The following is a 15,975-nucleotide window of genomic DNA, read 5'->3' as shown; positions in this document are numbered from 1 at the left end:
TGAGATGTAGGGACTACCACAAGGTGACGCCTTCCACCTGCACTCGTGACTCACCGCAGGTATGTCTGAACGTCCAGGCTACCCTAGCAAGAGGCCTCTGATGGCTAATGCAACCTGTGCTTTATAGTTGGGAACCTCAGGGATCTGAGCCACCCCTTTCTCAGGGTGGGCCATATCACCTGCTTGGCCCCTGAACACTGTTGAATGGGGTCTAGGATGAACATGCAGGACATTGCAAGAAGGACAGGGTGTAAGGGCACAGGGCAATGCAGTGTTCGTTGAAGCTAACACAGAATTCTCTTAGACTTCTGAGTCTGACTAGAGCTGAGGACAGTGATTTGGTAAAGTGCTTGCCTTGCAAGTGCGAGGACCTGGGTTCAGTCCCTAGAAACCACACACAATAGCCAGGTGCACTTTTGTAATCTCAGGTTAGGGAGGCAGAGACAAGTAGACCTCGGGGGCCCACAGGCCAGCTGGCCCTAGGCTACTTGGTGAGTTTCAAGACAAAGTCTCTGGCTAGACCAGATTTCTCTCCAGCTGACCCCAGAATCTGGCCCCAGCCTATCTAGCCTACTCCTGTCCCTGAGTGGCAACCAGCCTCTGTGGGCAGACGGACTATAGAAGGTCCACTCTGGGGCCCTCAGCACAGTGTAGACCACTTCAGGTTTACTTGGGTCACCTCACACACGGGGACCAGAGGTCAGGACAGGTTCAAAACGGCAGGAGCCCTTCATCGTGGCTCATGCCTGTAAATCCCAGTAGTTAGGAGGAGGAGGTGGCGGGATCACTCCATGTCCGAGGGTAGCCTTGGCTACATAGTGAGTTCCAGGCCAGCCTAGGCTACAAAGTAAGACCCTGTCTCAAGGAGTGAGGGCTAGTGTGATGAATTAGTAAAGTGCCTGCCATGGAAACGTGAGGACCCGAGTTCAGATCCCCAATACCAATACAGAGAACTGTCACGTGTGTAATCCCAGCAATTGTAGGGGTGAAGACAGGCAGATCTTTGGGGCTCACTGGCTAGCAAGCCTAGCCAAAATGATGACGCTCTATGTTCAGTGAGAGACCCTGTCCCAAAAATTAATGTGGAAAATTACTAAGGAAGACATCCAGAATTGACCCCTGACCTACTTACAAATGTATACACACATGCATATATGCCTGCACACCAAATAGCAGAAGGTTGTGCCAGGGCGAGCCCAGTGACTGCGTGGCAAGCGGCCCCGTCTTGGGCCCCGTGGGCTGGACTTGCAATTGGTCCTTAAGCCAGTGCAATGAGACCGAAGCCTTCCTCTTCCCCTGGTACTCCAATTACTCCCCATCCTTCTTTGAGCACCTCGGCCTGGCCAGATCCTTCTGACTCAGTCCGTAGCCGCATTCCACCAGAGCCCTGGGTGCCATGTTATCCCTGGCCCGGCTTTGCTTTGTGTCAGAATGTAGATGGTGGGAAGAGGGAAGCAAGGCTTAGTGACCCCTACTGGCATCATCCCCTACTGGCTCAGTAACCTTGGGCAACTTGTTTAATTTCTTTGGCACACCTTCCCCCAGTACCAGGGTACAGAGGTTCCTGGTGCGTGTGTCGGGGTTTAGCGATGTTAATTTTTGCCTTCTCTCTAAAGCACAGACCCCAGCTACTGCCCAAGGCCCAGGAACTTCCTTCGTACCTGGGCTGGTGGGAGGGGACCCTTCCTAACTTGTCGCTGCACGTGGCCTCTCCAGGGCAGAGGAAGGCAGCCCCCTGCTGGCCAAGCCCTAAGGCTCCTCCTCTCACATTTGAAGGGCCAGCACTGAGCCTGTCACAGCCTCTAGAGTGTGGGTCTCTCGGGAGTACAGAGCCCCTCCCGGCCCTGCTGACTGTGTGGGCTGCAGGGCCACCCTGCAGGCCTGCCAGTCCCAGAAGGCAGATAAGTAGGCGTGGGTGGCTTTTTACAGCCAGGTGCAGGGAGGAAGAGTGTCTATCTTATCAGCCCAGAGGGGTTAGCGAGAAGCCACTGGCCTTGGCTCCTCCTGTCTCTGGGCCCCGAGAACAAGAAGGCAGGGAAGTGCACCCCTCTGGTCTGATACTGTGGGCTGTGGGAGCCGGGAACCGGGCAAGTGATGCTTGCTGGGTGGTTCCCACGGGGCATTCCTCTGGGTGCCCGCCTGGGCAGCTGATCACTGACTCCCTACCCCTGCTTGTTTGCAAGGCCAGTCTAGCCTATCTCAGACACCGTGAGCACGGGACCAGGTACACAGGAAGAGGAAAGAGAGAAGGGGGGCTCCCAGGCCTGAGTCCCTGTACCAGGGCATGCGAGGCTGCGCCACGGGCCTCATAAACCGCTTCAGGGTGTGGCCAACCTGCGGTTCAGGGGGAGGTGACTGCTCCTATTGTGGTACAGAGCTGGTCGGTCATCTAGGGGCAAAGTCCACACTCTCTGCCCTGTACTGCTTGAGCCACATCATGACGTCTGCCTTGGCTGTTTCTGGCACCCAGCCTCCCTCTGTGGGCCCCAGCGAACCCACTACTTAGTGATGCATCGCTCAGGGGACAAGCCCCGCAAGAAAAGACAGCCCAACAGACTCTAGAAAATGCAAGGCGTTTATCTATAAATAAGCAGTTAGTAGCTGGCAGGCTGGCGCACTGGCAACCCTGTTGTGCTAGATAGACTTGGCTGCCCCTGGGAGGCCCTCGCCAAGGATCTGTGCTAGAACGTGGGGCAAGGGGCCTTTTTCTTGCACCCAGGATAGCCACAGCCAGGCCCAGGCTATGTGGCTCCCCAGCCCTGAGTGACTGGGCCCATTCTCCCTGGCCATCTCTCTCTGCAGTGACACAGCCTGGGATCTAACTATCCATTTCTTCTGCCCCGGGAAGGAAGGGCCAACTCACAGTTCCACCTGCAGGCTGTCACTAAGGCATCTCACTGGGTCCTTGGGTTTGTCCAGTTCGCCCAGGTAACTTCACTCTGGGCTATACATGGAATAGAGAGGCCTCCATGCGCCCCGCAGTGAGCTCTCAGGAGAGGCTGGGCCTCCGTCAAGAGATTGCTGATGGGTGGGTCCTCAGCTAGGCTCCGCACACCCCATACCCACCCCTACAGGTCCTCTGAGGGAATCAGCATGCGTTTCTCTATGTTGCGACTCTTCTTACCCCCTCCGGAGCCACTGGCCGGGCCAGGGTGGGTGCTGGGCGATGGGTGCCCACCCTGGCCAGGCCCAGGGGCTTCGTGGGTGGCCTGCTGTGTATACTGCTGGTATGCCGGCGAGAAGTTATGAATGGCATCCTGGACGATGTCCTGTGGGCTGATGGTCTCCTTTAAGCCGCTGGATATGCTTTGCATAGGTGCTGGTGGGACTGGAAGGTAGAACACGTGGGCCTGAGTCGCAGGTCCCCTGGTCCGCGGCACCCCACTGCCTGAGTTGCAGGTCCCCTGGTCCACGGCACCCCACTCCATCTACCCGGTCCCTCAGCCCTGCCTCTCACAGGCCACCTTGGGCAATCTGGGTTTGGGGGATCCTGCATGTCCAGGCCTTGCCATTGGCTAGCAGGTGACCTCAGACCCAAGACCCAGCTTAGTTCCTGCATCTCAGCATTGGTCTATCTCCTGCCCAGGGGAGGAGGCCTTTCACCTTGAGCAGGTGGGGGCCAGGCAGCCACCAGCCATATAGCTAATACACTCACTAGAGTAGTCACCTCAGCCCCTCTTGACACCCTCCCCAAGCACCAAGGAGACCTAAGAGAGTGGCTCCCTCTGTCCACATCTTTCAGAGCTCATAATCCCCCTTGCCTGCCTGGCCCACACACCTACAGGGATGTCCTTCTGATCAGTACTGGACATCGTGGCTGAGCCTTTGCAGGTAGCCCCGGTTGGTGGGGCCCAGCTCACCTGGCGAGTTCTTCTTCTCTGAGTACACCTGGCTGGGGAAGGCATAGCGCAGCGCAAGTGAGGCAAACAGCATCTCCATACAGATGAGGAAATTCTGGTAGCCAGCGGCGAGGGTACCAGCCCCCACCCTGGTGCCGTCCACGGCCTGGACCTCGGGGATGACCCCACACCTCTCCAAGATGGCCAGCAGCATTCCTAGAGACAGAGACAACCATCCAGGCCCCATCCTTGGATGGAAACTGAGCCCTGCCAAAGTCCTTACTGAAGCCCAGGGTATGCAGGGAAAAGGGCTAGCCTCATCCCAGGGTTTCTTTAATACTGACCACATCGGTGGAGAGATTATGGTTGAGAAGGGCTGGTTACCTCAAAGTCAGGGTTCCTGTTGCTCTCCCAGACATATCCAGCTTGGGCCTGGGGACCCCTGCTCTTACGCTAATGGCCATGGGGACTGAGTTCTCATGGCCTGCTGGGGGCTCGGTGGGGACCAGGGCTCAGGAAGCCAAGGCACAGCCTCCTTCTGCCGACAGATCTCATTGGGTCCCCAACTCCAGGCTCTGCAGCTCCAACTGAGCCGCCGAGCTATTGACTTTTGGTAAGGTCAGGGAAGCTGAGGCGCACAGGGCTGGGAGGGAAGTGATATTTGAACCCAGGTTCCAGGGATGCCGGTCCTGGCCCCACACCCAGCCCACTCAGCTCACGTACCCTGCCAGAAGGAGAGGAAGATGATGGCTTTGATGGTGAGGAACTTGAGCACTGGCTCAAAGGGCCTCAGGAGGTCCCTGGTTGCGAAGTAGAAAAGGAACAGAGCGTAGAGAGCCAGGCTGACCGAGGCGTTGTACACGAGGGTCACATACAGGTAGCCACTGTGGATGCTGGGCCAGAGGAGGTGCTCGTTAGAAGAGTCCCTGTCCCTCACAACGTTCTTTTAGCCTGGCTGGGCACCACAACCCTAGACAGCGCCACCTGGATCCTCCCTCCAGGGCCTCAGACAGGGCCAAAGAGAGCAGCGGTTGGGGGCCGACAGCTCCCCATCAGGAGCAGGGCATGGTTTGGGTCCCTCCCTGAGTTGTTGCCTGTCCTCCTGGGCACTCCTACAACCTTAGCAATGTCTTATTTTTTTTTATGCAGGATCTCATGTAGCCCAGGCTGGCCTCAAACTCATTATATAGCCAAGGATGACCTCCAGCTTTTTAATACTCCTACATCAACCTCCCAAGTGTTGGGATGACATCTGTGTACCGCTACATCTAGTTTATATGAAGTTGGGGATGGAACCCAGACATCCATGCTAGGTAAACACTTTGCTAACTGAGCGATAGCCCACAGAGAGGGGGATAAGGCCGCTTGAGGAAGAACCCGTGGGGAACCCCGCCTCCCATGGCCCTAGTGAGGCACCTGCTCATAGCCCCCTCTTACTTGAAGTCCCCATCATGGTATTTGTCGAAAGCCTGGAGGATGATGGTGATCAAAGCCATGACCGGTTTCACGATGCAGAACTGTAGCGTGGCCTGGGAGGGGTGGAGGAAGGGAGTCGGGCTGGGATGGGGTGGGGCAAGGGCATCCAGGTGGGGAGGGCAGGCCCCCTTACCTGTTTGCAGAAACGTAAGAAAGTGATGGAGTAGGACATGCCACGGAGGCAGCAGGTCCCATAGAAGCAGCTGGACCTGCATATGAGGAAGAGGTCATTAAGGCCACTAGGAAGACAACTGGGGGTTCTTCAGTGTGGCCTGGCTGGGCCCCAGCCAGGGCAGGGCCTGGGGTGGACTCACCTGATAGGTTTGCCACGGATCTCAGCCATGATGGCGCTCTCTCCCCCCAGATATTGGAAGCACAAGGTCAGGAAACTGTAGATGACAAATGCTGCCAGGGGACAGGGGGTGACAGTGAGGGTCGGCCATGGAACCCCTCTGCATGCAGGCACCACCAGATCCACTCAGCATACCCGGGGCAAGCTTACTCGGACTGTGAATCCCAGGGATCGAGGATGCAAATTGTGCAACCCCAAAGCAGGTCCCAGATGAGACAGTCACCTTTGGGGACGGTGAGGGAAGTGTGTGTAGGTAGGTGCATGTGTGTGAGGCTGAGGGTCCCCGCTGAGTTCCCCCAGGCCCAGCCTGGAATGTCACCTTCGTAGCAGTCTCTCACAGAGTCGAAGTATACGTAGTATGGATGGCCCCCGAGGAGGAGGAGGCTGAGCCATGAGTCGAAGGCGTAGATGGGCACAATGAAGAGGAGGCGGATGACGAAGCGCTGCTCTCGCGGGACGGTGTAGGAACGCAGGTGGGAGTAGATCTGTGGCAGAAGAGATTCAGTGGCACCTCTGTGCCCACTCCTGGCCCTGCTGTCCACGACGTGGGTGCCAGCCCGAATGCAAGAGGAACTATAGCCAGACAAAGCTCCAGGCTGCCCTCCCTCTCCCACACTGCTGAGCACAGGACGAGCACAGAGAGCAGAAGTAATCAGAGGTATGTTGTAGCACCTATTTTAGATGAAGAGTCAGCCCTGCTTATGACAGGAGCATCCTGGGTGGGTGCAAGACCAACTTAGCATCCCTGTCTCCAACTAGAAAGTAGGGCTGGGGAGGTTGGCTCGCTTGCTTTGTAAGCATGAGGACCTGACTTCAAATCCCCAGCACTCACGGACAAAAAAACTAGGTATAATGATGCACGCCTGGAATCCCAGTTCTGGGGAGGCAGAGACAGGTGGCTGTCTAGAACTCCCTGGCCAGCGCATACAGCCGTATCAGGGAACTCCAGGTCTCCTGGAGAGACTGTCCCTTAAAAGCAAGGTAGATGCTGGGTGGCGGTGGCACACGCCTTTAATCCCCAGCACTCGGGAGGCAGAGCCAGGTAGATCTCTGTGAGTTTGAGGCCAGCCTGGTCTACAAAGCGAGATCCAGGACAGGCATCAAAACTACATGGAGAAACTCTGTCTCGAAAAACAAAAACAAAACAAAACAAAAAAAGCAAGGTAGATAATGCCTGAGGAATGACATTGGAGGTTGACCTCTGTCTTACACACACATATACGCACACACCACACAAAGCAGATTGAAGTATGCCTCAGTGTTAGAGCACCTACCTAGTGAAGGGCAGGGGCATGGCTAAGGTAGAGAGAGTCCTTGCCTTATAAGAACAAGTCTCTGAATTCAATCTCTAGGACATGCCCCCTTTAAATTGAATACATGCTTATTATATATAAATATCTATTTAAATTTTATTTATTTATTTATTTATTTATTTATTTGTTTGTTTATTTATTGCTTTTGAGACAGGGGTAGCCTGACTCACTATGTACCCTTGGCTGACTAGGAATTCACTATGTAGACCAGGCTATCCTTGAACTAATTGAGATTTGCCTGCCTCTGCTTCCCGAGTGCTAGGATTAAAGGTGTGAGAAGACACCACAGCCAGTTTTACTCTTTTTGGAGGGGGTACCTGCCACCTAGCTCCCAAATAAATCACACATGGAGGCTTAGTCTTACTTATGAATGCCCAGCCTTAGCTTGGCTTAGTTTCTAGCCAGCTTTCCTTATCTTAGATTATCCTGTCTACCTTTTCCTCTGGGCTTTTCCTTTTCTATTCCTGTATACATTTCTTTGTTTCTTATTCCATGGCTGGCTGTGTAGCTGAGTGGCTGGCCCCTGGAGTCCCCTCCTCCTCTGGCTGCTAGATTTCTCCTTTTCTTTCAGATTTCTCCTTCTGTATAGCCCTGTCTATCCTTTCTCCTGCCTTGCTATTGGCCAGTTTTTTATTAGACCATCAGGTGTTTTACACAGGCACAGTAACTAACACAGCTTCACAGAATTAAACAAATGCAACATAAACAAAAGTAACACACCTTAAAATAATATTCTACTACATTTCCCCCTTTCTGTCTAAATAAAAATGAAAGGGTTTTAACTTAAACATGGTAAGACTATATACAATAACAATTATCAAATAAAGATTATATTCACAATATTCTGTCCATTTGTAGTTAACATATTCAGAGAAAATAATGCATTATCGATCCTATCTTAGTGAATCCAAAATTTTACACCTAATTTACTTTCTATCATAACTAAGGAAAACTGAAACTATAACTATCTAGACTTCAACTCCATCATAGGCCAAGAAGGATGTAATATTATCTACCAACAGAGACATTTGGCTGTCTGGACAATTACCCAAAGTTCCTCTGCAACGTTGGGGCATCCATCTTCAGCCTACAGGCCTAGAGTATCTGGCAGACTTTTCTATGAAGCAGGAATTTTGAAGGACTGTCCTGCCTTGTTTTGACAAAGTTTATCAGTCACGTTCCTCTGTGTCCTGCCCAATGTCTGGCAGACTCTTCTGTGAAGCAGGAATTTTGAAGGACTGTCCTGCCTTGTTGTGGCAAAGTTCAACAGTCACGTTCCTCTGTGTCCTGCATGTCCAGTCTGCACAGCACATTGTCAGCAGTCAAAGACAAGAACAGTTTCTTTGCCCAGTGGCTAACCTTGCCACAATGAATGCAAACTCCATAAGGAGTTTCTTCAATGTCCACCATCTTCTCTGAAGTATATTGGTGCTGCCAGGAGCAGATGTGTCTCATTGTCATGAAAAACTTTAAGTTAACAAAACATTTTAAATGCCATATTCTATAGGTATTTGAAGTATTTCTATCTAAAATATAAATATGTTTTAACCTAGAAAACATACCTAACATATCTACAAATTTGATTGTTATAAATGACTAACTACTGACCTATGTATGTTTCCTGATTATCCTATATGGTTTTTAATAATAGTTTTCAAAAACTAGAACTTTAACTAGAACTTTATCTTACAGTCCAAATGAACTGCATAGATGCAATACCTCAAACAAAAATAGAAACATACATACAATATGTTGTAACAAAAATAATCTTAAATTTGAATCAATATACAAAAATCCTTTAAACAAGAGTATAAACATACATACAGTGTAATAAAAATAACTTTAAATTTGCATTAATGTTCTATATTCCCCTAAATGATAACAAACATCCATAAGTCAGCAAATAACCAAAAGCCACCCACACCCCACCCAACTCTTGGGAATGTGGGCGTAGTTTTGTCCGTACTTCTTCCTGCTGTCTGTTGAGGAAGTATCTTTAGGGTCCAGAGAGAAAATTTTAAGATAATGACCAAGTCCTGGGAAGATCAGCAGTAACCTTTGCTGATAGATATCACCTGTCAAGTCTCAGGAGGTCTCTCCTGATCAAACCTGACCCATATTAACCCTGAGGGAATCCACAGCCTCTCACCTCCTGTGGGAACAAAACTCCAAAGCATTTTTTTTAAATTTCCATTTGACAAATATATTTTTTGACTTATTTTTTAAAGTTAAGGCTTTTCTAAAATATCTAGACTGGTTCAATTTAGCAGTCCCTTCACCTCCCATGTGTCCTAGCAGCTGTCTTTTGCTTCTCAACAGTCAAAAAATTCAAAATTAACACAATAACAAACAGGATGCAGACTCCATGTGTATCTCCCATCTTCCGGGGCTTTTTTCTTTTACCCTCTCTTTATAAACTATTCATTTTTTTTTCTATGACTATACCCTTTTCCTTTCCTTGAGCCTACACACATTGTTAAATGCACTAGAACCTGCCTAGAGGTTTTTCCATCTGGACCTCTTTTACTTTCATTGAGTGACCTCCGGCCTTCTTTGACTGCATGGGCAAACTTTTACACCTGAACTCTCCACACTTGGCTCTCGCCTGGCTCTGCCCGCTTCTCGGGCTGGGAAAGCCGAGCCTAAAGCTCACAGCCTGGTCAGAGGTTTGTGACTGAAAACTGCATTCCACCTTCCTAGCTGTGGAAGCCAGAACCTGTGATGCCACCGGCGGTTTTTACTTAGCACTGCCGGCTGAACAACAGCACCTTTTTTTTGTTTGTTTGTTTTTGTTTTTTTTTTTTTTGTTTTTTTTTTTGTTTTTTCGAGACAGGGTTTCTCTGTATAGCTTTGTGCCTTTCCTGGAACTCGCTTTGGAGACCAGGCTGGCCTCGAACTCACAGAGATCTGCCTGCCTCTGCCTCCCGAGTGCTGGGATTAAAGGCGTGCGCCACCACGCCCGGCTTTGTTTTGTTTTTTGAGACAGGGTTTCTCTGTAGCTTTGCGCCTTTCCTGGATCTCACTCTGTAGACCAGGCTGGCCTCGAACTCACAAAGACCCTCCTGGCTCTGCCTCCCGAGTGCTGGGATTAAAGGCGTGCGCTACCACTGCCCGGCTAGCAGCACCTCTTAAAGGAGCCGTATCTTTTTTTTTTTTTTCAACTTTCTCAGGCCCTATGGAAATACGAGCCCCAGGTTGGACAACAAATTGTTGTTTTGTTGTTTTTTATTCTTTTTTTTTGGGGGGGGGGCGCCACCCAGCTCCCAAATAAATCACACACGGAGGCTTAGTCTTACTTATGAATACCCAGCCTTAGCTTGACTTAGTTTCTAGCCAGCTTTCCTTGTCTTAGATTATCCTGTCTACTTTTTGTCTCTGGGCTTTTATCTTTCTATTCCTGTATACTTATGTTTCTTTTGTTTGTTTGTTTGTTTGTTTTTTCGAGACAGGTTTTCTCTGTGTAGTTTTGGTGCCTGTCCTGGATCTCGCTCTTTAGACCAGGTTAGCCTTGACCTCACAGAGAGCTCTGCCTCCCGAATGCTGGGATTAAAGGCGTGCGCCACCGCTGCCTGGCCTTTCTTTGTTTCTTACTCCGTTGCTCTTGTGTAGCTGGGTGGCTGGACCCTGGAGTCCTCCTTCTTCTCTGGCTGCTAGATTTCTCCTTTTCTTCCAGATTTCTCCTTCTATATATACTCTCTGCCTGCCAGCCCCGCCTGTCCTTTCTTCTGCCTTGCTATTGGCCAGCTCTTTATTAAACCATTGGGTGTTTTACACAGGCACAGTAACATAGTTTCACAGAATTAAACAAATGCAACATTAACAAAAGTAACACCCCTTAAAATAATACTCTACTACAAGTCAAGGTGTTATTGAATTTAGCCCAAAGTCTTGCACAGGCTAAGCAAGTAGTTTCCCACTGAACTATATCTTCAGCTCTTTAAAATGGTATCAGTGGGCAGAGAGTGTGGCTTAGTGGGAAAGCACTTGTCTAGCATGTCTGAAGCCCCAGGTTCAATGCCCAGTACCACAAAGGAAAAAAGTATTTGCGACTGACAAATCGCAAAGGCTGCACGGAGTACATGCCATATGTGTGGGTGCCTGTGGAGGCCAGAAGAGGGCGACAGAGCCCCTGCAGCTGGATTAGAGACCGTTGAGAGCCACCCAAATTGGGTGCAGGGTCCTCTGCAAGATCATCAAGTGCTCTTAACTGCTGAGCCCTCTCTCTAGCCCCTCCTTAGGGAATTGGCAAACACATGCTCCCCCACTGAGCCACACCCCTAGTCCTCTTTTCACTCTTGGGAGGAGGGGCAGAGGTCCGCGTCCAGCATCATCCCTCAGACACCACTCTCATTATGGGATGAGATCTCTCACTGAACCTGGAGCTCACTGATTTGACTAAACTTAGAGCTGGCTAGTGAGTTTCAGGGATCTGATTGAGCACCCCTCCATGGGGTTATAGATGTGTCCCGCCGTGCCCCGCACTTTTTGGTGGGTCCTAGAGATAGAGCTCTGGTGCCCAGGCTTGCACGGCAGGTGCATTTACCAGATTTACCAGCTGAGCCAACTTTTTTTTTTTTTTTTTTTTTTTTTTTTTTGTGGTTTTTCGAGACAGGGTTTCTCTGTGTAGCTTTGTGCCTTTCCTGGATCTCGCTCTGTAGATCAGGCTGGCCTCAAACTCACAGAGATCTGCCTGCCTCTGCCTCCCGAGTGCTGGGATTAAAGGCGTGTGCCACCACCGCCCGGCCCATCTCTTGTTTTGATAGACACATAAAAGGCTGAGACCAGCTAACCCTTCGCCTTACTTGCTTCTGTGACGTGGTGTAAGATCTTAAAAAGAGAAAAAAAAAAATCACTGTTGTTTGTTGCTTTTGAGACAGAGTCTCACTATGTAACCCAAGTTGACCTTGACCCTTCCACCTCAGCCCCCTAGTGGTGAGGTGACAAGCTTGTCCATCATACCAAGCCTAAAATTCATTCCTTAGGCATTTTCAAGCCTGTAATGTATTTTGATACCCTGTGGGGTCATCTTGAAGAACATTCCAGAAGTCAGGACACTCATTCACTCATCCAACAAGAGGTTCTTGGGTCCTGTTAAGTGTTAGAACTCAGTAAAGAGACTTAAATGTCCCCTGTAGCACAGGTAGGCTCTCAACTTGGGGACCATGGAAGGCCTCTTGCTCTTTGACCCCTTCTAGGAATCTGTCCCTATGCAGAAATAAAGAGGAAAGAAACTGTGTGCAAAGAGGTTCATCACAGTAAAATACAGGAACAAATGCTGGAGCTATGCTCAGCATGCGAGGCCAGGATCACACCATAGAGCCTGTGTGTAAAGGAATACTATACAGTCAGTAAAAATGATGCTCAGATGCACAGCTCTATGGGAAGTCCTCTGATAGGATGAGGCACCTGAGAGTAGAATAGGAAACCAAGCAGGGTTTCAAGTATCATCTATGTCTAACAAAAATGGAAGGAAAGGGCTGGGGATTTGATTCAGTTGGTAGAGTGCCTGCCTAGCATGAAAGAAGCCCTGGGCTTCATCCTCAGCTCCATATAAACAGGGAGGTGTGATGAACACCTGTCATCTCAGAATTGGGAAATGGAAGAAGGAAGATCTGGAGTTCAAGGTTATCCTCTGCTACGTAGAGAGTTTGAGGCCATCCTGGGCTACAAGATGCTGTCACAAACAAAACAAAACAAAAAAACCAAAGACCAATCCAGGAAGGTGATTATACTGTTCATCTTCAAGTTTTCTGAATTTTCTGTATTTTTCTACAGAAACAGAACAGGAACATACCCCACCCCCTCCCAGTTGTAGGAATAGAACCCAGGACCTCCTGAGTGCTCAGTCAGCATTCTACTACTGAGACATTTGTTTTATTTTTTCGGGAGGGGGGTGTCTCATTAGCTTGTTCAGGCTGGTCTTGGACACACTGTGGATCCCAGGGAGGCCTTCACTTATGACACTCTTGAATCAGCCTGTGCCCTAAGCCCCTCTGTACAGAGTCTTTTTACTTTTTACTTTTTTTTTGTTTGTTTGTTTTGGTTTTTCGAGACAGGGTCTCTCTGTTTAACAGCCCTAGCTGTCCTGAGACTAGCTCTGTAGACCGGGCGGGCCTCAGTGGGCTGGGAGCTGGCTGCCGCCTCCCCCTTCCTGGCTACTGTGGAGAAGGCTCTTTTGGAGAGATGCCCTGTGCGGCATGGAGGTCATGTTGTTAGAAGGAGCTGTGTGTGTGCAGGGGCCGCGTGGGGTGCGAAAGGCTGCTGGCGTCAGAGACCAGCTCCTTATCAGTCCTTTCCTCCCTCCCCAGCCTCTGAGGGAGGACATACTGTGACCAGCCAGCAGGAGACCTTTCCCAGGCTAGCACTGCCTTGGCTGGTGACCTTGGCAAGGTGCTGCCCTCTCTTGCCTCAGTTTCTCCATTTGTAAATAGAGATGTTGATCCCCTCTCTGTCTAGCCCCTACCCCTCCCAGAGGTCACTCCACTGACCCTAGCATGTGGCTGACACCTGCCTGGCCTGCCCTCAGGCACGGGTCTATCTCCCTCGTATCCTGGTTACCGAGGCACACCTGGCCAGGTACCAGCCAGCAAGCAGGTGGCTGTCACAGGCAGAAGTGTTTGCTCTTACTTCCTGCCCCTGGCTCAGGCCCTCCCCTGAGTGCCAAATGGGTGTTCCAGAGGTCCTGGGGCTTTCAGCTCCTTGTACCAAGCTCCAATTCCTCAGCTTTCTGGTTCTGTCTCCCCAGTTACCCCATATTCCAGCTGTCCATCTTCCTTCCCCAGTTTTCCACTCTGCCTGACCTCCCCCCACCCTCAGCTTCTTCCTCCCGCCATTCTCCTAGCTCCCCACCTCTCAGCTCACTGACCCCAGCATCCCTCCAGTTCCCCATAGTCCTGGTTCCCATCCCTTCAGTCTCCATTCCCCTCGCTCCTTCCTCCGTCTTCCTGCCCTTCCTCCCTGAATTCCCTGGGTCTGGCTTGAGGTTCTCTGTCCAAGTCTTGGAGGGAAAAGGCCCTTTCTCTTCCAGCTGTGTGAGCCTGGGGATGCCCTTAGTCATGTCTGAGCCTTCGTGTTCTTCACTGACCTCAGGGAGCAGAGTGAGAGGCCTCAGACATGAGTAGGGGTGCCCACCCAGCAAACTGCCCTCTGCCTGGCAGAGACCTCTCACCTTAGGTTTCGCCCCTGCATGTAAGCCCTGGAGAAGGGCCCTAGACGGATACCACACCTAGGGTGTCCAGTACTGGGGCTGTCCCTGGAGGTCCCATGATCCCAGCATCTGTCCATGGGGGCCATCGGAGCTGTGCCAGGTCCCGTAAAGACCTTGAGGCCCAGCAGCATTTTGGGGGTGCTTACCTGGTGGCAGGTTAGCAGCAGAGCAGTCCATACAAATACGCCTGAAACGCCTCGGGCCAATGCGCTGGTGAGGAAGAGCTGGGGGGGTCCCTGCGAGCCGTTGTCCACGCGCTCCATCTGCGGCCCGGCTGCCACTGTGGGCATTGCCGGAGGGGGGCTGGGTGGAAGCCAGGTCGCTGACACCAGGGGAGCTCCGGCGGTTTTCAGAAACCCTGATGCATTGCTCATCTGCAGAAGCCAGCAGAGGAGTGAGGACCTGGGGGCAGGCTCCCGTGGGAGTGTGAGGGGCAGGAGGTGGGCAAGGCCATGTGGGTGTCACCCAGGGGCCAGCTCTGCCCACTGCAGTTTCTGCTTGCCTGGCCACTATCCCTAGCACCTCACCCATCATCCACAGACGGTTCCCTGGGGGCCCACCGTGGCCACCTGTTCCCTTTGTGGGAGTCTGCCCTGACTTTCTCACCCCCTCCCCTGACTCTGGGCTGCTGCAGGCTAACACTTGAGGGACAGGGACCTGGTTGCTTTCCTGCCTGGGACTCAGATCCTAGATGGATGCCCTGGGAAGCCCCTGCAGGTTCCTTTGTGCCCTGGGCTCTCCAACAGCTACTTCCTAGGAGTCTAACCAGGTGGCGATGGCACTGAGGCAGGAGGACTGCCAATCTGTAAACATAAAGCCAGCCTAGGCTACCTAGTTAATTTGTTTCAAAAAAAGGAAAAATATCTCCAAACAAACTCAAACCTGGAAACTTGTTTCTACCATGGTCTGGGAAGGAGGGATCCACCTGCCTGGGTCGTTTGGGAGGGAAGGCCAGTAATTATACCTCCCAGCAGGGGAAGGTGCTCCACCCCCACCCCCCACCCAACCCCTGCCTGCCTTTGACCCTGACCGAATACTCTTTAGTGTCTCCATAAGCTGCAGCAGCAACCAGCAGAGTATGTGCCTGCCTCCCCGGGAGGCAGCGACTTTGGGCCTCCTTCCTACCTTCTGCTGTCTGCCACGGGGGGCGGGAGCCTACCTCTGTGAGCAGGAAGCTCTTTGGCCCAGGCCTGGGAGGCCTAGCCTCCTCTGGGGAAGCCTGGCTGGTCATTCACGCGGCCACATGGCCCCCACTGAAGGCCAGGCTTCGGGTTGGGGCAAGGCTGGTCTCTGGAGGGTTGCGCTAGGCCAGGAAAGGTACACAGGGCCTCACCTGGCCAATGGCCCACCTGGGCTTCGGGCTGAGGGAGGGGCAAAGGGAGGAGAAGCTACGGCTTGTCCCCGCCCCTGTCGACCGACACTCTATCCCTCCGGGGCTGTTTGCTCAGCAGCAGCAGCAGCAGCCGCGGCCGCCGCGGGCTTCCAGGAACTGCCAGGCTGGCAGGTGCCTTCACCTGTTGGCACCAGGCTGTCAGGCAACTGAGCAGGTCAAGGACAGGAGGGAAGGGTGCGCGCGAGCTGGGCCAGCTCGAGGGAGAAGGCCATGGGTATTCACGGACGAAGGGCTTCTTTTTTTTTGGATGGCGAGAACGTTCTAGAACTAGACAAAGTGGCGGTTGCCTATTGTGGGCATCCCTACTGCTCCAGAATTGTGCACTTCCAACTGGGCAGGGCCGAGGATGTGGCTCAGTTGGTGGAGCGCTGGCCCAGCACCAGTGAGGCTCCAGG

The 15,975-nt window shown here is 51.9% G+C and overlaps 1 protein-coding gene across 1 annotated transcript; it reads right to left on the bottom strand.

Moving 5' to 3' along the window:
• Window positions 1–2,557: 2,557 nt before the first annotated feature.
• Tmem184a (transmembrane protein 184A) lies at window positions 2,558–15,483 on the bottom strand. The gene is made up of 9 exons (XM_059248793.1): window positions 15,347–15,483; window positions 14,334–14,561; window positions 5,987–6,152; window positions 5,630–5,720; window positions 5,449–5,524; window positions 5,277–5,368; window positions 4,563–4,732; window positions 3,861–4,055; window positions 2,558–3,328 (listed from the first exon to the last, which is right to left on the bottom strand). Exons 1-9 carry the CDS (start codon window positions 15,416–15,418, stop codon window positions 3,069–3,071), a joined length of 1,350 nt encoding a protein of 449 aa, XP_059104776.1. The 5' UTR covers window positions 15,419–15,483; the 3' UTR covers window positions 2,558–3,068.
• Between the last annotated feature and the right edge of the window lie 492 nt (window positions 15,484–15,975).

This window comes from Peromyscus eremicus, chromosome 23, assembly GCF_949786415.1.
Source record: "Peromyscus eremicus chromosome 23, PerEre_H2_v1, whole genome shotgun sequence".
Taxonomy (NCBI): Eukaryota; Metazoa; Chordata; class Mammalia; order Rodentia; family Cricetidae; genus Peromyscus; species Peromyscus eremicus.
Note: the sequence above shows the minus strand (reverse complement) of the source record. Positions and strands in the feature narration are given on the sequence as shown.